This window comes from Dama dama, chromosome 13 (genome assembly GCF_033118175.1).
Source record: "Dama dama isolate Ldn47 chromosome 13, ASM3311817v1, whole genome shotgun sequence".
Classification (NCBI taxonomy): domain Eukaryota; kingdom Metazoa; phylum Chordata; class Mammalia; order Artiodactyla; family Cervidae; genus Dama; species Dama dama.
Window position 1 is genome coordinate 30849150 of NC_083693.1, and position 24148 is coordinate 30873297.

The 24148-nt window shown below is 49.5% G+C and overlaps 2 protein-coding genes across 7 annotated transcripts in view; both read left to right on the plus strand.

Moving 5' to 3' along the window:
* ZNF592 (zinc finger protein 592) overlaps positions 1–11099 on the plus strand; it is a 50228-nt gene extending 39129 nt beyond the window's left edge. For all 3 annotated transcript variants that reach the window (XM_061158778.1, XM_061158777.1, XM_061158779.1), the window contains 6 exons: positions 3754–3930; positions 4215–4374; positions 4485–4772; positions 4985–5097; positions 5725–5860; positions 7069–11099. In XM_061158778.1, the coding sequence (XP_061014761.1) occupies positions 3754–3930; positions 4215–4374; positions 4485–4772; positions 4985–5097; positions 5725–5860; positions 7069–7569 (1375 nt within the window). In that variant the 3' untranslated portion in view covers positions 7570–11099. The remainder of the gene's footprint in view (positions 1–3753; positions 3931–4214; positions 4375–4484; positions 4773–4984; positions 5098–5724; positions 5861–7068) is intronic.
* A 3581-nt stretch (positions 11100–14680) lies between these two features.
* The window catches only part of ALPK3 (alpha kinase 3), a 62541-nt gene continuing 53073 nt past the window's right edge, over positions 14681–24148 (plus strand). For 3 of the 4 annotated variants that reach the window (XM_061158780.1, XM_061158781.1, XM_061158783.1), the window contains exon 1: positions 19470–19640. In XM_061158780.1, the coding sequence (XP_061014763.1) occupies positions 19498–19640 (143 nt within the window). In that variant the 5' untranslated portion in view covers positions 19470–19497. Of the gene's footprint in view, positions 16034–19469; positions 19641–24148 lie in introns of those variants that run through there. The other variant, XM_061158782.1, reaches the window with a different exon arrangement.

Sequence of the window (24148 nt, forward strand, 5' to 3'; positions counted from 1 at the left end):
CAGACAAAATGATGCAGCTAGGATTACTGAAGATACTGACATTAATGTTTTCAGTGATCTGTGGTTGAATTCAGAAGATATGCACACTGACATAGTATTTGTTGTACTTAAGATCTTCAGCTATTAATGTATTTTTTGTAATAGCTTTTATTCAGATGTAATTCATGTACCATCCTATTCACCTATTTAAAGTGTCCTATTCAGTGCTTTTTACTATATTCACAAAATTTTACAATCAGTCACAATGATCAATTTTAGAGTATTTTCATCACCCATAAAGAAAGAAACTCTATATTTGTAGTCCTTCCATTCCAAGAGAACAACAACTTTCTGTCACATAGATGTGCCTCCTTTGGATGTTTCATTTAGATGAAATCATATATAGTCTTAGCATAATAGTTTCAAGATTCATCCATATTGTAACAAATAATAGTTATTCACTCCTTTTTTGGGTTTTATGAATAATGCTGCTAATGAACATTCATGTGTAAGTTATTAGGTGACAATGTTTTCAGTCCTTTGGGATATATACCTGGGAGTAAAATAGCTGAGTCAAATTGAGGAACTGCCACATTGTCTTTCAAAGTAGCTACACCACATTTATATTCCGACCAGGGGTGGATGAGAGTTTTGTCTTCTTTACATCGCTGCCAATATTTGTTACTGTCTGACTTTTGATTATAGTTATTGTGGGTGTAAAGTGATACCTCATGATGGTTTTGATTTGTATTTCCCTGGTGGATAATGATGTCAAGCATATCTTCATAAATTTATTGGCCATTTGTATATTTTCTTTAGAGAAATATCTATGCAGATCCTTTGCCCATTTAAAAATTGTGTTATTTGTATTTTTGTTGAACTGTAAGGGTTCTTTATATATTCAGGTTACAAGTCTTTTGTCAGATATATGATTTGCAAGTATTTTCTCCCATTCTCTGGATAGTAATCATTTTTAATAAATGCTAAGAGTACCTATGTTCCATTTCAATAAGCTCTACTATCGAGTTTTATATTAATAATATTTTTATTTATTTAAAAATTGTATCTTTCGGCTGTGCTGGATCTTTGTTGCTTTGCATAGGCTTTCTCTACTTTAGATAGCTTCTCTTGTTGCAGAGCACAGGCTCTAGGTGTGTGGGCTTCAGTAGTTGTGGCGCACAGGTTTAGTTGCTCTGTGGCAGGTGGAATATTCTCAGACCAGAAGTGGAACCCATGTCACCTACACTGGCAGACAAATTCTTACCCACTGGGCTGCCAAGGAAGTCCTGACAATGTAATATTTTTAGGATTTTGTAAATTATTCTGCTCTTTGTTGATAATTTGGAGAGTGACCAATGATGTCATAAGGAAGCAAGTTTAGACTACTTAATAATATGTTACCCCATATATCACTCAGTCGTGTCCAACTCTTTGCGACCCCATGGACTGTAGCCCACCAGGCTCCTCCATCCATGGGATTCTCCAGGCAAGAATACTGGAGTGGGTTGCCATTTCCTCCTCCAGGGGATCTTCCCGACCCAAGGATTGAACTCAGGTCTCCCACATTGCAGGCAGACGCTTTAACCTCTGAGCCACCAGGGAAGCCTTATTTGTGATTATTGACAAAGCTAAATATTTTACTGCTCTTTATCTTTTCTAAGTGAAAGTCACTCTCTCATGTCCAGCTCTTTGCAACCCCGTGGCCTCTACAGTCCTTGGAATTCTCCAGGCCAGAATACTGGAGTACATAGGCTTTCCCTTCTCCAGGGGATCTTCCCAACCCAGGGATTGAACCCAGGTCTCTTGCATTGCAGGCAGATTCTTTACCAGCTGAGCCATCAGGGAAGCCCTATCTTTTCTAAAGCTTTATATATTAGACAGCATATGGTTCTATAATTGTCTGTTTTCTCTTAAAAACACAGTTGGTAAAGAGTTGTGTCGTGGGGTTAGATTTCTTTTCTACACAACTTTTCATTAGTTTGCAAACCCTGTTTGATTCAGCCCTTCACTGAGACCACTCGGCTCGTGTTCTTTTTCCCCTTTATAGTCTTACTTTCCATGAGGTTTCCGCCAAGAATGTCTTCTGGGTAAATTAAATGGATTTTCACTTGTACTTATGTTGCTCCTGTAGGACTTTGGTCAAACTGCACAAATAAAACCACTTAGATTCTTTACACATGTCAGGTGTATTTGGCTACTTTGAATAAATTTGGAAATGTGTGGATTTTTTTCTCCCCTCATAATTACTTGTGGTGTGGATATGCTTCTGTGTGTTAGGAGCTGGTCACTATTTTGTTTGGCAGGAGAGAAAAGAAAATACAATTTAAGTGTAAGTAGTTTGTGTGGAATCTCTAACACATTCACATTTAGTAATGAATGCTTGTTGGCCTTAGTTGCGAACAGACTTTGGGTTCTGTGCACTTTTCCTCATTGCTGGTTAAGTTTGTAAAAGGTGATTTTGTCTCCCCCTCTCCCCCTGCCCTGCCCTAAACATACACAAAAGAATGAAAAGCAAAAAGGATTGGTCAGGATTCTGTGATGAGTCATGTGGATTGCAAAAATGGGCTAATATGTTGAAATGAATGCTAATATTTGGAGTCAAAGAATTCTTAAGTGAAGACATATCCTTTCTTTCAGTAAATTGACACCCTCTCTTCTAGATTACGGGGATGCCAAGGTTACAGGAGCAAGCTTTATTGCAGCAGACAGAAAATAACAGTTACCTCAAGAGCTGGGAGCAAGGAGGGTGTTCTCTCATGTAGGGAGACCTGTCTGTGTTTTCAGGTGGGAAGAAAGACTGAACACATGAGAGAGTCTAGGAACTGGAATAGATGAAGGTTAGCTTAGAGGAACATCATTTTCTGATGTTGAAGCAAGGAAACACAGTATTTATAGAGAGATATTTTGAAGTTGAAAGAAGAGTTCCACATGACCTCAATGTCAGAGAAATGGTTTAAGACAATTCCTATATTATAAAAATGATATAGTCACTAAACAAAACTCAGAAAGTACAAATCAGTAGGGGAAAAGAGAAATAAAAATGTTATCCATAGTCCCACTGAGGAGAACTTAGAACACTGATGAGCTGCAGAGTCCAGAATGGTATCAGGCACATGTGCCTATTGAGAGCTTGAAGTGTAGCCAGGGCAACTGGACGTTTTATTTTATTGATTGAAATTTAAATAGGCACATGGACAGTGCTGTATGAAACACTTCCGTCATCACAGCAAGTTCCACAGTGCTGTTCTAGAGCACTTCTTGGGCTTTGAGGGCTGTTTGTTTTAATGTGGTTGTCATGGTGGGTGTAGCACCTCCTCGGTGTACATTTTATTAAGTAAACATCCCTGCCTGTTCCGTGCCCACATGTGGGGAGGCACAGGCTTTCTGCAGTCTCCTTCTAAAACTCGTCCTGGACTCCTGCAATTGGATCACACTTAAATGGGTGCTATTAATGTCATTTTTGAACCATACTCCCCTTTCTCCACTCCCACCAGCTCTATGGTTAGGCTCAATCAAGTTTTTAGCTTGCAGAAGAATATTCTCTGGCCTGTGAGGGGAGGGCTTTCTTTCCCCTCCTTGACCAGGAGGGTCTTGGGCTTGGGAGGCCCCGGTGACTGCATTGTGCCTGGCGGCAGCAAGCAGACTTTCAAGACTAAATGCATAAGGGAGGGGTAGGTCCCTGAGATGGCTCTCTTCCTGTCCTCCATCCCTGCTCTTCTAATACCACTTCTTGGTCTGACATACCTGTTCCCTGGCCCCACCTCTGTCATCCAGGTGCATCCACTGTGGGGTTGTCCACTTGACCTTGGCCTTGCTGAAAAGCCACATCCAGGAGCGGCACTGCCAGGTCTTCCACAAATGTGCGTTCTGCCCCATGGCCTTCAAGACTGCCAGGAGCACCGCGGACCACAGCGCCACCCAGCATCCCACCCAGCCCCACAGACCCTCCCAGTGAGTGTGGCTCCGGGCCTGCAGGCCTGTGGGAGCAGAGCAGATCAGGGTGGGGCCCAATGGGAGGTGTTGGATGGACTGGGAAGCCCAGGCTAGTGGCAGAGAGTGGCTAGAGGCCCGGAGTGCTTCGGAGATGTCTGAGACGGGGGAGTGTCCACGTTGGCTCAGAGTATTGCTTTTCCCAACCTGAGTCTGGTTCGGAGAGATCATACGTGCGGTGGAGGGGCCTGTGGTTCTGCCAGCTGGGCCTTGGTCACCTCATGCCCTGGGGCTTGTCGTGGCAGGCTCATTTATAAGTGCTCCTGTGAAATGGTCTTCAACAAGAAGAGGCACATCCAGCAGCACTTTTATCAGAACGCCAGCACGGCGCAGGTGGGCGTCTTCAAGTGCCCTGAGTGCCCGCTCCTGTTCCTGCAGAAGCCGGAGCTGATGCAGCATGTCAAGGTGGGGCCCCTTGGGGAGGGGGCTGGGGAGACGGGCATGTCCTCAGGCCAGGTGCCTAGCCCTGCATCCCCCGCCCCCAACCAGTCAGTAATCGCTCCCTCTGTCCCCAGAGCACCCATGGTGTGCCCCGCAACGTGGATGAGCTGTCCAGCCTCCAGTCCTCAACAGACTCGTCTTCAGGCCGCCCTGGCCCTCGAGTGCCTGCTGAGCCCCCAGCCCCCAGTGTGACTGCTCGGGGCAGTGCCCTGCCCTCCAGCCGCTGGGGCAGGCCTGAGGCCCACCGCAGGGCTGAGGCCAGGCCCCGGCTGAGAAACACTGGCTGGACCTGCCAGGAGTGCCAGGAGTGGGTTCCTGATCGGGAGAGCTACGTGTCCCACATGAAAAAGAGCCACGGTCGGGTAAGTGCGGCACATGCAGGTCCGTCTGTCCTACGAGATCAGAGCCTCTGCCACGGCATGACCCCCTGTGGTTCCTGGTGCCATGGGCATGGTGGGCAATGCAGATCCTGAGTTCTTGGGGCATCCTTCTTTCTGCCTGCCTCCTCTGAGAAGAAAGATGCACCCAGAAGTGTCTTAGGGTTCTGACGCCTTGCATCCTGTGGTCCCCATAGACGTTGAAGCGGTACCCATGTCGGCAGTGTGAACAGTCCTTTCACACCCCCAACAGCCTGCGCAAACACATCCGCAACAACCACGACACAGTGAAGAAAGTCTACACTTGTGGGTGAGTCCCTGGAGGTGGGAGTCAAGGGGTTGAAATTCATCCAGACCACTGTGGTACCCCTAGGGCTTTTCTCAGCTGTGAGATCAGGGCTCAGAGGCAAGAGACAAGCCAGTTTCTATTGGGAAGTGCTGTGGCTAGGTTAGGAAGAGGGTGTTCCAGAGCCTGGTGGCTCTGGAGGTCTCCCCCTTCCCAACTCCTAAGCCCAGGCCACCCTGTCCCGCAGTGGTGGAGGGCCCTGAGGTTGGAGAGGAATGGGTGCGATGTGAGCAGGTGCCCTGTCAGCCGTGAGACTTCAGCACCATCTCTCCGAGCTTTTGGACAGAACAGGCTGCTGTCAGGCTGGCCGCTGGGCCCACACTTGGGTCTCTGGACACTGATACCAGAGACAGGAGAGTCAGGTCACAGCTTAGGGTCAATACAGATACTCTGACTTCCTGTCATCTTCTGCCTTGGCTGGCTTGTACTGGCTGGATTTCCCAGTGCCACCCTGCCAGCCCGAGGACCACCCTGCCTACCCCAGATTATCTCCCCTGGAGCCAGAGGCAGCTTCACCTCAGCCTGCCTGCTTGGCCCCCCAGACCCCGGGGCCAATCATCTTACACGGCCGCTCTGGCTGCGCTTCTGCAGGTATTGCACAGAGGATAGCCCCAGCTTTCCTCGGCCCTCCCTTCTGGAGAGCCACATCAGCCTTATGCACGGTATCAGAAATCCTGATTTGAGCCAGACGTCCAAAGCCAGACCTTCGGGTGGACATTCCCCTCAGGTGAGTGTGGGGCCCCTGCCCGCCGGAGCAGCTTGCCTGGTGAGGCTGGACCTGGAGGGGCGCTGGGCAGGTTACCAGAGCCCACATGTCCTTGTGGCCGGGGAGCAGCCAGCAGTGACAGCAACCTCCATGCGGGTCACTCTCTAGCCTTGTGTGACCTGCCTGGGGACTGCACACAAAGAAAGGAGCAGGGATCCCCGAGGCGGCCCAGTGACCTTTTCTCGCCGCCGTTTCCATCACCGTGACCCATCTCTCGGGGTGTCCTGTGCCCTGTGGACACTGGATCGCGTCCACCTACCTCCTGCCTCTGCCTCTCTGCGGTCCTGGGAGGTGGGGTGGGTAGGCCTGACTGTTGGGAGAGGATGCAACGCTTCACTGAGTCACACCCCCATCCCCACCCCCACCCCACCCCCTAGTTCCAGAGGAGCCAGACCTAGAATCCCACTACCCCGGACCCTCTGACCTCACCCCTGTTTCATGCCCTGTACCCATTTCTGGTCAGCTTCTGGGGCAGCCTCGTGTCCCTCTTCCCAGTGGACTCCCCCCACTCCATGGTGGGGGCGGCTCCTCATAGGGGCAGGCATACCTGGGAAACCCAGAGAGCTGCCTAGCTTTTCAGGGGGCTCTTTACTGGCTATTCGGAGAAGGGCCCTGGTCTGCAAAGGCCCTTTCACACACAGCAGGTAGGGTGTCAACTCACGCTTCGGCAACAACTGTCTATGATTAAGATGCACACCTTCTTTTCTCTGCACATGCGTACACCCTTTGATCTAGCAATTCCACTTCTGAGATTTGTCTGTCAGATAGCTTTGGCCTAGGGGATAAAGAAATCTGTCAATATATGTTGTAAAGTGAAAAAAAGCAGGGTGAAGAAAAGTGTGCATGCAATGCTGTCATCTTGTAAAAGGTGGTGGTTGTATTTCTGTGCATGACTGGAACATCTTTCGGCGGTACCTCAGAACCCCAGTGTTGTCTGGGGAGCCAGGAAGGGGGGACTTCATTCTTCTGTACCCTTCCCACGTCTTTGGAATGTTGTGCTACATGGATGTGTCCATTAAAACAAGCAAAAGAAGCAAACCACACCTAGACCAGAACTTAGGGCTGGGCTGAGTCCGGCCTGGGTGATGATTCTGCAAGTCCTTGGACTGCATTGCCCATGCTGGGGGCTCATGTCCTGGGCTTCCAGGCTCACATCGTTTCTCCTTCAGGTGAACCATCTGAAAAGACCAGTCAGCGGAGTGGGGGCCGCTCCTGACACCAGCAATGGCACGCCAGTCTCTTCCACCAAAAGGCACAAGTCGCTTTTCCAGTGTGCGAAATGTAGCTTTGCCACGGACTCAGGGCTGGAGTTCCAGAGCCACATACCTCAGCACCAGAAGGACAGCTCCACAGCCCAGTGTCTCCTCTGTGGCCTGTGCTACACCTCTGCTGGCTCCCTCAGCCGCCACCTCTTCATCGTCCACAAGGTGAGAGACCAGGAGGAGGAAGAGGCAGAGGCGGCGGAGCCAGAGGAGGGCTCTGGGGAGGAGGTGTCCATGGAGACCAGGGAGAACGGACTGGAAGAAGGTGCCGAGGAGCCTCTGGTGGGCGACTCCGAGACGGGGAGATCACTGGGCCTGGCCCAGGACGAGGACGGGGCCCAAGACGCTTCCAGTCGACCACAGACCTCTCAGGACCGGGACAGCCTCACACCGTCCCCGCAGGTGTGACCGGAGGCCCTGCGGTGCATGGGCGGGGTGGCGCCATGGTGTCTTCCGCCTGCTGTGTGGACAGTGGGAAAGAACAGGCCCCACCCGGCGTGAGTGTGTCTGGCTGTGTCCTGGAGCAGTGTCTGCCCTGAGCTGCGGGGGGCTGGGTGGCCCCCAGCCCTGGGAGATGCGGGGTCGCCCAGGACCCTCACAGCTCCGAATCTGCTTCTGTTATTTATGGCTTTGTGCTGCTTCTCGGTACCCCAACTCTCGTCTGTGTCCTTCTAACCCCGACGCTGTCACCTCTGCTCAAGGCCCTTCAGCAGCCGCACTCTTCTGGGAGGTCCCCTTACTCTGCCTTCAGCCCGGGCCTCCCTGCAGCAGCTTGCTTCACAATACCAGAGCCTGAGACAGGGGAGGAGGGTACTGGCGTGTCCCCCCTCTGAGAGAGCGCGCCCCGCCCGGCTTGCAGAGGGCTCTCGGTCCCCATGCCCTTCCTCTCTGTCTTCTCTGATTCCTTCCCTGCAAACAGTCCTGAGGATGCATTGTTGTGCGGGCTCATCCTGTCTGTGTGGGCGGGAAAAGCTTCTGTTTGGAAGCTGGGCGCAGAGAGGCAGGACCCCCCCTCTTCCCCCACCGCCCCCTTGAAGGAGCTGTGCGTCCTTGTTCTGCTGCTGTTCTGCCTTTCCTGATGAGCGGGGTTCGAGGCACACAGACATGGGGATATTTGTACTCTTGCTCCTGTGCCATTAGAGAGGCCGCTGCCCCAGCAGCCAGCCCCTCCTCCTCTCGGCTACACTCATGTTGCTCAGACTATATTTCAAATAAAAGAAAACCTTCTTACCATGCAGGTAGGCTCTTGTATTCCTGTTCAGGTGAGCCTGACCCTACCCTCCTCCTCCTCAGACTTCCCTCGCTGGCCCATCTCTGAGAGAGAATGGCGTTTCCTGCTGTCCAAGAAGGAAGGTCCTGTCTAGATTCTGCAGCTGTGGTTAGGAAACCAGGAGCTCAGGGCTTCTGAAGGGGTGAAGGGAGGATCATAATGCCAGTCAGGAGTCACATCCAAGTCCCCCCTGCAACACTGAACTAGTGGCATTGGCTTTTAGGGCCTACTGACATTTTGCTGGGCACCTCCATCTTTCCTACAAATGGTTCTCTTCTACTAAGAGAACCCTTTACTGGTGGGAGAGGGGAAGGGAGAGAATGGAGGAATTTTTGTTTTTTCTACAATGTTCAAGAGACTGTGGTATTGTCACTGTTGCAGGGAACTCGGGTGTGGCAGAATGGGGACTGGACATGGGAGGCTGGGCTGTCTTTTCACTGATGGCAGAGCAAGGACCTGGCCAGCACAAGGAGCTGGCCATGTGGAGGTGCCCTCTGACCTCTGCTCCAAGCGGCTGCTGCAGCCCTGCCTGGGTCGGATTTGGGGCTGGGCCTGGCAGGCTTTCATGCAGCACCGGTAGGTGGGTGCTGATGGCATTCTTAGTGACAATCTTTCAAGGAGGGCATCGAATATCAATTATAAATTATTAAGTCAGATAAATACGCCTGACCTTTTTACAATTGGGAAAAAAAACTTCTTCCTCTAGCAAATGCCAAATTTCTAGTGGAAATGTTAAAGGCATTGGGAAAGGTTAATGCTTTTTCAGTTTCAGAGAAACAGTATTTTTCAGTGTTTCCCAGGCCTGCCAAGGCCACCACGTCCCTGCTTCCCAAGCCGGCAATGAGGTCCAAGCAGGCCTGATTCCGGCTACATGCAGCACCAGAGCCGGCCCCCACTCAGTTTTCAGCCCCTCCTGATTCCAGCCTCAGGGTGCCTGCCCTGCACCTGGGGCTGTTCACAGGAACACATTATAGAAGAGGTTGATAGAAGTGTTGGAAATGGATGACTGAGTTGCTTCCCGGTCAGAGACCGTGCTAGCTGGAGCCTGGGTAGAGGAGGCGGTGAAATCACAGGTTTGACTTGTCCTGACCTCAGCTCTGTCTCCTTCCTGGGGGTGGCGTGGAGTGGAAAGAATGTGGAGCCACTCACCAAGAAACCTGGGTCACAGCCTGGCTTCTACCCTCAACCAGCTCTTGACAAACCCCTTAACTTTACCAGCCCCTTCCTCAAGATAGGCCTGGTATTTCCCACCCGACTCGGTTCACAGGCTGCTGTGAGTTGATAAGCCAGGAAGCGTTTTCTAGTTTATGAAACACTGTCGATGTCTGGGATTCTTGACCTGACTTTAGGCTTGGAGGGGGGAGTGCACCTTGCCCGCCGCTCAGACTTAGATGCTGATGGTCATTTCTCCACTATTCAGTAACAGCGGTAATTATTAGCACTGTAAGCCCTGCTCATGGGCCCAGCATCTTGCTAAAAACACTTTCCAGGGGTTCTCCCTTTGTCCTCAGCATTATCTCACAGTGATCCTCTCCATTTTACAGAGAAGGAAACCGAGGCTCAGAGAGCTTAAATAACTTGCTGGATAACCTTGTAAGTCAAGCCCATCTGGTTCTAAAGTCCACTGTGTCAACTGCTGTGTTGCCTTAGTGACTCGGCTACTCTGGCTGGCGGCCAGCTTATCACCAGTTTGCAGCCATCCAGACACCTGCTTTCCTACCTCCCCTGCAGTTGGGATGCCCACTGAGCACCAGGTTCTCTTTGGAGTCAGTCTGTGCCTCCTCACCCCAAGGAGGGCACATTTGCTTGGGGCATTCCACAGCACATGCAGTGTCCCTATGACCTCATTCTCATTGGTATTTACCTTGCCATTTGAAGATCACCATTTTGGTGGGGGGGCTATTCCAGAAAAGGTGGCTCAACCCTCAGAGGGATCATGGTTCCCTCAGGGTCCAGTATCTTTTGATCTTTTTTTCAAAGGTGTCTTTAAAGAGTTCTGTTGCTATCATTTGTTATCATCAGAAAATGCTTGCTATAACAAGCACTTAGCTGCTGGAGTGAATGCTGCCCAAGTTAAACATATAAGATTCCCACCCATGTAGAAACTACAATTTAATACACTCTGAGGCCTGACCAATGACTAGTATTTATTTTCCAACAACTTTATCTGTAAAATGATATGTCAAATTACTATAATCTGATTGGTGTAGAGAGAGTTCTTCTCTTAACTTATATAAACAGTCTGGCTTTTGAAAACAGCTGTGGTTCAGCAAGTTCAACCCACTTTGCCTTCTGTGAGGCTGAACACCCCACCCTACCCCTGCCTACCCTGGTCATCACTGTATATTCAGCTCTGGGTACACTTCCTTTTACTTGCTTTTAATTTTTTTCTTTTTCATTTTTTGAAGAAAATTAACACACATACATGGTAAGACATCCAAACAACACAGAAGAGAATACAATGAAAAGTAAGCTGCTCATTGGAGGTCAGCCTTTGGTTCCACAGCCCGCTCTCCAGAATTAATCACTGTTTCTATATCTTATGTATCTTTCCAAGTAATTCTATGCATTTACAAGCTTTTAAAATATGTGTATTTATATATCTATTTTTTAATACAAATGATAGCATTCTCTACACAAGTGTTCTGAAGCTTGCTTTTTTTTTTTTCATTTATATCGTGGAAATTGTTCCAGATTCATCCAGTGGGGACAGTCTAATTCACAGTTCCTTGTATACAGTAGTGGTTTAAAGAGTGTTTGAGTGAATTAATGCATGCCTATGTGGAAGAATCTGATTCATTTGATAGCTGTCAATACACAGTTCTCTCAGGGCCTGATATGAGACAGAATCTTCTAGATTCTGGAAATTTCTCCCTGTCTTTTCCAGGGGATCCAGGTCCAAAGCCTGATCTTTTCCACCAACAACTGCCACAGCAGTCTTACACACTGGGAGCCTTCGGTCCCTCTGAAGGGAAGAGCAGACTAAGACTCAAGTCCCATTGTAGGTTTTTTTTTTTTTTTTTTTTTTTTGAGATCTCTATTTCAAATGCCTTTTTCTCAGGGGACTTCCCTAGTGGTCCAGTGGTTAGGGCTCTGTGCTTCCACTGCAGGAGGCATGGGTCCAGTCCCTGGTTGGGGAACTAAGCCCCTACAACTCCTGCGGTGTGGCCAAAATAAAATAAAAAAAGGCTTTTTCTTATTGGGAAATGATATAGCATTACTAGATAAAATAAAAACCATGCATATTTATAATCTGTCTTTGCAGTTGTTTTCTTTTTTGCATATCATTTTCCAATCCTTGTGCATTTCATAGCTGAGTTTATGATAATAATTATGTAATAACAGTGGTTAACATCAAACTACATGACAGACATCACTCTCACATTCATTCTCCTATTTAGCCTATTTAACAGTCTTATGAGATAAATACTGTTATTCCTTTTGGATGGGAGTGGTTGACCCTGAGGTCATGGAATTAGTAAGGGGCAGAGCTGAGATTCACTAGGTGTGACTAACGCTGCACTGCCTCTGATTTTGTACCCTACTTTTTTATACTTAATGTTATGTCTGGACATTTTCCATGTTTCTACATAGCCTTGAGAATAAACTCACTGACAATGTGATAGAATGAAGAAATCCAGTAACTAAAAGTCAGGAGCCCTAGGTTCCAATCTGAATGCTACAGCTTATTTGATCCCTCTTTTCTTGCCCTCAGTTCAGACATCTGTCAAATTGGGAGATGGGGAGTTTTAAATTCCTGGGGATCTAGAATTGAACCTGGTTAGATTTTATCTCCTTGGTCCTGTATGTGCTGTGCTTCGTTGCTCAGCTGTGTCTGACTTTGTGACCCCATGGACTGTAGCCCGCTCTCCTCTGTCCAGGCAAGAATACTGGAGTGGGTTGCCATTTCTCACTCCAGGGAATCTTCCTGACCCAGGAATTGAACCTGCATCTTCTATGTCTCCTGCATTGGCGGGTGAGTTCTTTACCATTTAAATCACCAGGGAAGTCCCTAAGAAGCCCAAGAAGATTTTATCTTCTTGATCCTGTATGTATTTATATAGAGGGAACTTAACTAAAGGCAAGACCTCTTGTTGAATTTCTTGTTTTGTTTAATTGTTTTATTTATTTATTGACTTTTGGCCTAGATATATAAAAAAATGAAAGACCCCTTCCACTGACCCCCACAAGGCAATATCACTTTTATTTGCATTTATTTATATTTCAATTTGCATCAGATTTCTGCTTTTTTAGTTAGAATTCTAGTTTTTTTGAGGAAATGTTTCTTTTGGCTTTTGTCAAGCCTTTCCAAGTCTGAACTGCTTACTTGGTAATTCCAAAGCATCTTCAAATCCTTCTGTTACCCAGGTAGCTATTCATTATTTAGAGACCTAGGGCCAGATGAATTATTGAGCTAGTTCATCGTGTCATGAACTAGCATGCTCTTATTTTTTTTAATAATATTTACTACCCTTTGCAAATTTGAAATAGTTTTTAGTGCTTCAATACTGAAAACTCAACAAGTGTGTAGGTAATGGATGGTATGGAAAATGTAGCAAAACAATATGATGAACCCATTTAAGTCAGCTCTAACTGGGAAAAGCCTCCACCATAGTGAGTGCTCACGTGACAGTGGGCCAGTTGCACCATCTTGTTTCATGGGTGGGAATGTGTTATTTATAGATAGATAGATACAGATTAGACAGCTCAATCGTAAAGGATCGGCCTGCCAATGCAGGAGACATAAAGGATGCAGCTTCCGTCCCTGGGTCGGGAAAGTCCTCTGGAAGAGGAAATGGCAACCCATTCCAGAATTCTTGCCTGGGAAATCCCATGGACAGAGGAGCCTGGCAGGCTGCAGTCCATGGGGTCACAGAGAGTCGGGCACGACGGAGCAACTGAGCATGCAGATATAGACTAAAATCTATTAGATTTTACTTCTAAAACTTAATCCCATAGTCTTTGCCTCTATTTTCTGTGAAAATGGAGAAAGTTGATTATGTCTTTGATGTTTCAAGTGAGTAATTAAGCTGCTTTTTGATATTTTAAACTGGGAAGCTCCACTTTTTCTAGACTTCCCCTTTCAGTTATAGCCTAGGGCACACTATATACAATTCTGTCTTCCTCTGAGGTTTCCTTGTCCTTTGACCAAGTTGCCTGAAATTTTGCCCCAAGACCTATTGTGCATATAGACAGGGCTGCATATTTTTGGTATCTGAGGAGGAAGGTGAGTTCTGCTTCCTAAGAAGCTCTTTACCTAAGAAGGAGGTGTCCCATTTCTATCCTGGAGGTCTGGGTCTGAGGAGGGTTTTGAATATGATTTTTAAATGGGAAAAAGAAGATGAGGTGAGGGGGATGGGGAGGTAATGGTGAGGAAAGGCACAGAAAGTTGTGAAGGAGCAGGCAGGAGAGTTTGAACAGGCAGAGAGTTTAGAACCTGGAACAGCACTTGACTTTTAGGGCAGGTGATGCTGGTAGAGGTGGGGTTAGAGAGTAGGAGTGGCTGATTAGGAGGAAGTGGGGCAGGTGCTAGCAAGCTCAAAAATGGAGGCAGTGGCTTAGTTGGTCAATGACGTACCTTGGGTTGAACAGAAATTGCAGCAGCTGTTGCCAGGAGGTATTAACATGTTTTAAAGAATAAGAAGAGGTAGCTGTAGTGGAAAAGGAGGGCTGACTGAGATACAGAAGATCCCTTAGGAAAAAAAGACTTGAAGGAAAAGGACCAGTTGACTCTGCAAGAAGACCTGAAGAGGCCTGGGCTTGGGTGGTGTCTTTCCAAACTTGTGGAGCTTGTGTCCTGGGCCTGACCAACTAATTGCTGCCCCCTGACCACAGAGGTACCCTGTCATGTAATGGTAACTTTATTCTGGAAAGGACCTACATCTGAGGCAGGAACTCCTGGCCCCTCTAATCGGATGTTGAATCAGAATAAGTGGACTGGGGAGGGCACCTGGCCAACACAGCTCTGCACTTGAATCCCAAATTCCCCTACCAATCAAACCAGAATTAGGAGTGGCTTCTTGTTGCCAGTGATCCTTTAATTGGTGTCCACTTACCTCAGCACAGCTGTGGCCACATCTCCATCCCTGGAGTGCCAGAGTGGCCAGCTCATCCCAGAGCAGCAGGGCTAGAGTCTCTACTCTCAGGATTAGGGACTCAGCTGTCTTGAGCATGAGTCTGGGGAGCTCTTGGAAGGAGGTCAGATGAGCAGTCCAGAGCACCACAGATTGGCTGGCAGGGAGGGCAGCTTGATTGCAGCAGAAGCCAGAAGTTTCCCAGAAGAAGGCAGGGTCAGCAGAAATCTAGGGCTTTAGTTGAGCTCAGGGCTGAGAACTTTAAAATGAGTGGAATCAAGAGAAGGAAAAATAGGAAACTGGAGGTGTTGGGGGTGGGTTCGGATAGACATATGTTTGATTAACTTACAATGCTACTAATGATTTGCACTGAGATGGGTCACAGGTCTAGGGAGCTTTGAAAACATCTGGGGAGTTTGCAACAGGTTGGGAAGCTAATGATGCTTCATAAGGTCACCTACGGTGTCCCGTGGATTGCAAGGAGACCAAAGCAGTCAATCCTAAAGGAAATCAACCCTGAATATTCACTGGAAGAACTCATACTGAAGCTCCAATATTTTGGCCACCTGATGCGAAGAACCAACTCATTAGAAGAGACCCTGAAGCTGGGAAAGATTGACAGCAGAAGGAGAAGGGGGTGACAGAGAATGAGATGGTTGGATGGCATCACTGACTCAATGGACATGAGTTTGAGCAAACTGAGGGAGACCGTGAAGGACAGGGAAGCCTGGCTGCAGTCCTTGGGGTCACAAAGTCAGACACCACTTAGTGCCTGAACAACTACAAGGATGATAATTAACAGTAGCCCAAGATTTTCCTACCACAGGCACCCAGTTTACTTGGGGGCCCCAGGAAGTTCAAAACAATTGGGCGAGTGGATCCTGGCACCAGTACCAGCTCCTACCACGCTTTGTCAGTGCTCGTATTTAATAGCAAACACTGACTGCCTTGTATCATGGTTATTTCCAAACACAGAGCCACAGCATGTGCTCTTCTGCATAAACCTCTGTCAGAGGATTGATGGCGATTCTGTTTTAATTTTCTGTCTTTCTTTCAGGCTTGAGAAGTTCTCAAGGATAGAGACTATAACACACTCAATACCTGCCATAATGCCTGGCAAGTTGTAGTCAGCTGTGACTTAATAAATTCTTATTGGATCAACAGCTATGACCTTCAGGATCATAAAGGATCATGACCTCACTCCTCTTAACAAAGGAGAGAGATAAAGTTCAGAAATGGTGAGCCACCTGCCCAAGGTCACACAGTACTCAGTGGAAAGGCAGAACTATAACCCAAGTCTTTGGACTTTTGGCCTAGTTCTTGTTAAACACCAATTTATATATCCTCTTTCTCCTGCTAGACTATAAATCCAGGAAAGAGAGTGTGCCTTTTCCATCTCTCCATCCTTGAATGCCTTGACCCTCCTTACTCAGCTGTGCTCTGATCATCATTAAATTGGCAGATAGCAAGAAGCTGAGAAGAACAGCTTATACAGTGGATGACAGGAGCAGAATTCAAAAAGATTCAGGTAAGAAGGAAAGGGAATGTGAGATTAGGAAAACAAGATTTAACTTTTAAAAAAAAAGTGAAAGTTCACACTTAGGATAAAAAAAGACTTTACAAGTAGGTAAAGTAGGAGTGGGAAAGACTTATATGAACAGAGGTTTGTGTTGAAAATTTACAGGCTTTGAAATAATTTGGAATAATTTGACTGCCCAAAAAGTTGTTGCTAATTCTGTGACGCCCAGACCCAGAGAAGTGCTAATTCAGTTGTGGGCTGCTCTGGTTTGACCTCTGTGGGGGTGTGTGTGTGTAACATTTTCAAAAGGAAATGGATAAACTGGAGACTCACTGGGGTAACTAGTGGCACCATATTCTATTGTCGGAAGAGAAACGGCCTGAAAGATAAGTCCAGGTTCCTCACTGGACTAGGCAAGTCCTTCACAATGAGGGTTCCTGCCTAAATCACTTCTCTATTTTTTCAGTTTTTTAAAATGTGTATTTATTTTTTGGCCACGCCACGAGGCATACAGAACTTCCCTGCCCAGGGATTGAACTCATGACCCCTGCACTAGAATCATAAATTTGTGACCACTGTAACCCCTAGACCACCAGGGAAGTCCCCACTTCTCTATTTGCCCAAATCCTTTACACTTGAGTGATGTGAATACTGAGCTGTTTCATACCTCCTTATCTTAGTGCATACTAGTCTCTCCATCTGGAATATTCTACCCTACCGTCCACCCACAACAGTCTATTTGTGAGCGCCTATGCCCTTTCCAAAATCCTTCTTCAGCTTTACTTTCTTCTTTGAAAACCACCCTAACCAAATCCCCAGGCAGAGCCAACTACTCTTTCTTCTATACTTTATGCTTCCCTATACATAGCTTTATAATTGTACATTTCACCTTGCAGTGTATTTTGCTTTTATTCCTCTCCCCCTGTTAGACCATAAGATTCTTGAAGGTACATATCCTGTGACCGTTGCCTCTAGCATATGTGTTCCAGCCTGATACATGGGTGCATGCTTAGTCATTTCAGTTGTGCCTGACTCTTTGTTACCCCACGGACTGTAGCCCGCCAGGCTCCTCTATCCATAGGGTTCTCCAGGCAAGAATACTTGAGTGGGTTGTCATGTGCTTCTCCAGGGGATCTTTCCAACCAAGGGATTGAACTCAAGTCTCTTGAGTCTCCTGCATTGGCAGACAGGTTCTTTATCACTAATGCCATCTGGGAAGCCCCACTGGTACTCTAAACTTAAACAAATGAACCAAAATTCCAAGCAGACTTTCAAATATGTGAAGGACTGTCCTGTAGACAACTGAAGAGATTTTAATATGCCTACCTCCAGGAAACCAGAAACACGGTTGCATGGGTGTGTGTGGGCAAATTTGGCAAGTTCAGGCTCATTAAATGGAAAGTCTTCAGTATTGGCTAAGAATCTTAGACTCCACTAATAGAAGCCTAACTTGAATCAGCTTGAGCAAAGTGAGAGAATTTTTGGATACAGTTTCCAGGAAATGGCTGAACTGCCAACTTGCAGGAAGGCCACGGATAAAGCTGCGACTCAGGAACACTTGCAACAAGGCACCTGGAATGCAGCAGGACTCTGCCCTCTGCCTTTGCTTTTCTCTGTGTCAGCTTCCTTCTTCCTCACTGCAGACTGGCTTCTCAACACAGCAAGAAACATCGCTACTAAAAGCTGGGACCTTGCAGCTTTCAGCTAACCACCATGGAGGTCCAGGTTTTCTTTCCCAATTCCAGTTGAAAACATTTTGGTAAAGAACCTTGGTTGGCACAGCTTGGGTCTGATGCTTACTTCTGTGGTCAAGGAGATACGTGTGTGCTCAGGCTCTACGCCCATTGTTGTTCAGTCCTAAGTCATGTCAGCATGCTTGACTTCCCTGTCCTTCACTCCTAGAGTTTGCTCATTCACATTCACTGAGTCAGGGATGCCATGCAACCATCTCATCCTCTGTCTTCAGTCTCTTGCCTTCAATCTTTCCCAGCATCAGGGCCCCTGGGTACCATGAATAGACTGGCTTGAGTCAGAGGGAGTTTTCAGGGAGTTGGGGAGGGAGCGTGTAGGATCAAGACAGTTGCCATTGGAAGCACACAGTGAAAGAAGAGCCATTTCCAAAAGGAGTAAGGATGTGAGTGCAGTTTACAGAACAGAGGGTTTCTACTCCTTTGTTCCAATTTTCTAATGGCTATAACCATCCAGCTCAGGTACTTTCTGGATGCTTTCAACGGGGTAGGAGAAGAAAGGATGGGTAAACAGGGCTTCCTGGTGGTTCAGATGGTCAAGAATTTGCCTGCAATGCAGGAGACCCAAGTCTGATCCCTGGGGTGGGATTATTCTTGCCTGGAGAATCCCTTGGACCCAGGAACCTGATGGGCTACAGTTCAGTAGCCCAGGGCGGGTCACAGAGTCAGCCAGGACTCAGTGACTTAACACACAGACTGTGGTCACTTCCACTTTTACAACCAGAATTAGACAGTACTTAGGATTTTGATCTAAGAAATTGTCGAATGATTATATTGTTTTTCTGGGCATTAGGACTCAGCCCACTTTCCACCTGGGGTGCTGGGAAATGGAGGCTGAACAGGGTGAAGAAGGAGGTTCAATAATTCCAGAGATGTTTACCGAACCCCTAATCTACACTAGATAATGAAGAGGAACATTCTGAGGAGTTTTGGCCTCCTCGGAACTGAGGTTACTTATGTAGGTATGTGGGTGTGGGTCTAAGTGTTGGGCCAACAGCCGCTGGAAGGCCAGGGTCAGTCAGGGCTGCAGCCAGGAAGAGGGACGGGTCCTGGGCTCCCTGGGCTCCCGCTGGATTCAGTCGAGGTTCCGAGCCTCCCTCCCCTCCCCCTCACTGCCTCTTCCAGCCCCCACCCCGGCCATCTTTGGTCTTTCAGGGTTTTGCCCCCTGCACCCGACGCAGCTCCTCTGGTCCTCCCGCACCTTCCACTAGGCAAAGGCCGCAGAGCCCGACCTTCCACACCTGCAAAACGGGGGCGAGTGGGGAAGGAAGGCTGGCGGGAAGCCTGGGTCCCAGAGACCCGGTGAGGAAGGCGAGGGGCACACGCTCCGTCCCCTTCTAGAACCGCGCCCCGCCCCCTTTTCGCTCTTGCTCCCTGAGGCCGCTCTGACCACTGACCCCGACGCCCGGGGTGGCTGCGGGCGCCAAGAGGGCGCTACACACACGTCGGTGGTCGGCTAAAGGAAGGAGCCGACGCCCCCGAGTGGGCCCCTCAGGCAGGCCCTGGCGGGGCCCCTCGCGGCCCGGCGCCCTCCGGCGCCTCGGAGGCCGCGGTGGCCGGCCCGGGCCGGGGGAGGGACAGCAGCAGGTGATGACGGCCGGGCCCTGGGCTATAAATAGGGGCGCGCGTCAGCCGCGGGCGAGAGAGGCGGCCGGCGGCGCGGGCCTGACGGGCAGGGGCCAGGAGCGCGGGCAGGGGCCGGAGGCAGGCAGGGCCGGCAGCAGCATGGGGTCGCGGAGGGCCCCCGGTCGCGGCTGGGGCTCGGGCGGACGGTCTGAGGCGGGGGGCGACGGCGAGGACGACGGACCCGTGTGGATCCCCAGCCCCGCCAGCCGCAGCTACCTGCTCAGCGTGCGGCCCGAGACCAGGTGAGTCGCGCCCTGGGGGGCCGGGCCGGCGGCCCGTCGGGCTGGCAGGCGAGCGGAGGCCACGAGCGAGGCCTCAGGAGGGGCCCCGCCCGGCCTGTGGAGGACATGGTGCCGCCGGACCGGCCCTAAAGGCCGTTCAGGGTCCCCCTGGCCTCTGCCAGCTCCGTGAGCCTCAGGCCTCAGGCCATGCGAGGCCCTGGGGACGAGGAAGGCCTACTTTGGGGTGATTTCCAGGGTCCCGAGTGGCTCCTTATCTCCCCACGTCACTCCCGCCCCTCCGTACCCTCGCCCCACGCTCAGCTACTCCCTGGCCTCGGATTCCACAGCCCGAGATAAGGAAAGCCAGTCGGGCTGACATTCCTGCTGGCTGGGGGGAGGGGGAGAACATTCTCGGGGTGGGCGGGGCGGGGGGGGGGGTATGCCAGAGGCACTGCCCTGAGAGGGGCTGTTTAGTTCAGGAGTCACTGGGAAGAAATAAACTGCAAAGAAGGTGCTTCCTCTGGACCCTGGTCTTTCCTGGGATCTTGGTGGGGGCTGGTGAAGTGAAGGGGTGGCCTGAAATGCTGGTCAGTCTGCCTGAGGATTCAGAGCTCCAGGCTCTGTGGCCGCAGGTCGCCCTGCCAGGTTTGGGGGGATGGGTGCCATCCTCAGGATGCCAAGGGAAGGAGCCGGAATTATCCTCTTCCAAGGGTTGAAGAGGTATGGTTGCTTTGTTTTAGGAGCTAGGCTACCCACAGGTGGAAAGACTCATAAGACAATAGATTGGCATTTTGGCCCTCAAGGGCTTCCCTGGTGGCAGTAAAGTATCTCCCTGCAATGCTGGAGACAGGGGTTCTATCCCTGGGTTGGGAAGATCTTCTGGAGTAGGAAACGGCAACCTACTCCAAGATTCTTGCCTGGAAAATCCCGTGGAAAGAGGAGCCTGGCGGGCTACATAGGGTTGCAAAGAGTCGGACACGACTGAGCTAGTCTCTTGGCCCTCAGAGGAACACAGACACACAGAGACACATGCATTACCATGAAGATGGACACTTCCTGTCTCCTCTGGGCAGCTTAGTTTCCCTCCAACTCTGGAGTCTGTTCCAAAGGGAATTGTGATGGATGGCTAGTGGGTGAGTGGTTGTGTCACTGCCCCAGAACTTGGCTAATCATAGGTTATATACGGAAAACAGCCCCTCCTCTGAGAAGCTGCCTAGGGACCTCTTGTTCTCCATTCTTAAAATGGCACAAAAACAGACATCAAGGACATTCAGGAAAAGTCCCAAGCACTTCCTCGTGGATTGGCTGAGTTCTGTTGACCTTGGAGTTGGAAAAGTTCAAATGTAACCAGAACCGGTTTCTGCATAAAACTCGTCAAATGGTGTCACATGTCTGGGGCAGGGCGGAGGGCTGATGTTAGTGACTGAGTCAGACTCGCCAAGGCCCCTGGCTGCCAAGAAAGCATGCCCCTTCCTCTGACCACTGGATCTGTGGAAAAACTGGAATGAAATGTGTGTATTTATCCAGTCTGTGGTGAAGCTGACTGCCCTGTGGGAGCCTCAACAATTGTCTCACACTTGTAACCGAGATTGTGTCTGGGCTTTGCCTCCTCCTCCTGTGTCTGGCCTTTGTCAGTACCAGTGGTACAGCAGAAGAGGGATGCAGGGCCCTTCTCAGAGACAACGTTGAGGTGGCTTGCAAACCAGACATAACTGGGAGGTCAGGGGAACGGGGCTGTTAGGAAAAAGGGTGAGCAGTTGTATGATAGATACAATTACACATCTGTTGAGCAGTGTGTCAGCCTGAGAACTGCAGGTGGGTTAGAAGTGTCTGGTTTAGGTCCCTTTAGGCCTAAGTGAGAATGGTCTTAAATGGAGATTCTTTTCATCAAGTGCCTGGAGAGGCAGGGCTGGAACATTGGGAGAGAGGGTTTTCTAGCCCAAGACTGTGGCCTGTGGGCTTGCCCCTTCCAGGTGGCCACAGACCAGCCAGGTCCTGAGGCACCAGGAAGGCCAGGTTTCTCTCACCTCTGGAAAAGCCTCTGGCCAAGGAGGGGAGACTATGACATGAATGGGGCTGTTGGGGACTTGAGGTGGGACAGGGGCCAGTTCATAGTTCCCTGTCAAGACCTGACTCTTGTGTTAGAGCAGGTAACTGTACAGCCTTCTGTCTCAGAGCAACCTGAATGCCTGTGGGGATGGGAAGAGGGGCCAAGAGATGAAGAAAGAGGGTCCCTTGAGGGCTTCGTCAGCTAACCCTGGCTGCTGAGCCCTGACTCTCCCAGAATTCTGACTGAGAGGCAAATTCTGGCCCATGCACTCCTGACTTCAACCTTTCCTGGGTCTACTTCCATACATATCTATCATGGAGCTTGTGAGTCATCATTCTGTGAGCCTTGGGAGGGTGGGCTGCCCCTGTGAGCTGATGTACAGCTGCACTGGGAGCCAGGTACCAGAAGCTATGGCCCAAGTCTAGAACTTGTCTTCCTGTACATTCCTTTCCTTTCTCCAACCCTGGGAGGATTTCCTATCCATAGTTAGCTCAGGAGTGAGAGGTCCAACATGCAAGTAACCCCCACAAACTGTTGCCCCAACTTCCTATAGATCCAACCTCACTTTTATGGGAAACTTGTCTTCCTGTACATTCCTTTCCTTTCTCCAACCCTGGGAGGATTTCCTATCCATAGTTAGCTCAGGAGTGAGAGGTCCAACATGCAAGTAACCCCCACAAACTGTTGCCCCAACTTCCTATAGATCCAACCTCACTTTTATGGGAAAATGGAGCCTGGATGAGCTAGAGAAGGTTAAGGAACCACAGTCAGATGTTGCAGTTATAACTGGATTTTGAGGGACATTGAGACGCTCCAGAAATCTCTGTCTCCTCATTTCTTGGATGCCCTGGCCCAAGCAGGCCCAGAGGAGCAGTAGAGCAGGTGATATTTGCTGTAGTTCTGTGGCATCCCTTCTGTTCAGCTTGGATAAAGCAGATTGTCTAGGGCTTTCAGGAAAACTGAGGCATCAGGCCAGGACTTTCTGAAGGCCTTTTGTGTCCCAGAATATATGAAAGCCAGGAAGAATGGGGGGCCTCAGCTTCCAGGGACAGTCCTGGTTCCCCCACCCTCCTGCCACCCCCCATCCCCCGCCCCGGCCACCTCCCAGGCCTACTTTTCTCCTTTATGAAGAGACTTTTCCTTTGTGGGTCCTGAATTTCTATTCTATAAAATGAAAGTATCACTAAGAATGTTTTTAGGCCTATTTATCCCATCACTGAACTTCCCTAGTGGCTCAGTGATAAAGAATCCACCTGCCAATGCAAGAGATGCAGGAGATGCAGATTCCATCCCTGGATTGGGAAGATCCCCTGGAGTAGGAAATGGCAACCCACTCCAGTATTGTTGCCTGGGAAATCCTATGGATAAAAGTACCTGGTAGGCTACAGTCGATGAGGTTGCAAAAGTCGGACACAACTGAGCAACTAAAAAACAACATCCCAACATTTGATGCCTCTGATTCAGACCCCCTCACAGTCAGTAATTGGGGAGTTCCTGGGTGAGAGCCCTGAGCCAACCTCTGGCCCAGCCAGCAGGTCACAGGCACCTTTTGAAGAGAAGGTGCCTTCACTGCCTGGGACTCCTCCTGACATGGCTGATTAACTAAGGGTGGGGCCCAGAGAAAGCAGGATGAGGCTGGGGAACTCTAGCCCTGGAGAGAACCAGGGAGGGGTCACTGTCACAGCTGAGTTCCCTGCCCACTTGCAGGTGGAAGCTGTCATTGCATGTGAATTAGAGAGCTGATTCTCCCTGTCCCCTTCCCAGGGAAGAATCCAGACCCAGCAAAGGAGAAATCTCTCCATTCTAAGGAGAAAAGCAAAGGAAGTCCATGATAAGGAAAGGATGGAGTTGGCCAGTGCCTTGAAACTGTGGGAGGTCTGCCCTCACGGCCTCTGGAGGATTTTTAAAGTTCTGAACAAAGGCAGCTGCATTGTGGAGCAGCAGCTTCTCTGGGGGTAGGGCTCTTTGGGTCTGAAGCATGTACTTCCCTAGTGGTATCCATAAATCCAGGCACACAGAAGTGGAAGCCATATTTGGGGGCAGAAGATGAATTTTTTTTTTTTTTGTTATACAGATACAGGTTGTCAGTGGTTAGAGATGCAGACTGAGAGTTCCATTGAGCAGATTGGGCTGTTGATAATGAAAGGAGAGCTGTTCTCACGGTGGGGACAGCTGAAGGGAGTGAGTGTAGTTGGGAGGGGCGGGGGCCTGAGATCTCCCAGAGAACTCTATCCCTGGACCCCTCTGGAGATACTTGTGTTGGAAGGAGTGGAGGCAGAGGTGAAAGTTGGCTCCTACCCACTGGATCTCCACTGAGGGGCAGCTCTGTGTGATCCTTACCCTGCAGTGGCCTACCCAGCCCCCAGCTGGTTTCAGCTCTCAGCTGTCCTGGGGCAGGAGGGGTGATCAGCGTCGTGGGCCTTGTGCTGGTCTGACCCAACTGGGTGCCTCCTGGCTCCTGCTGAATTAACCGCTTTGT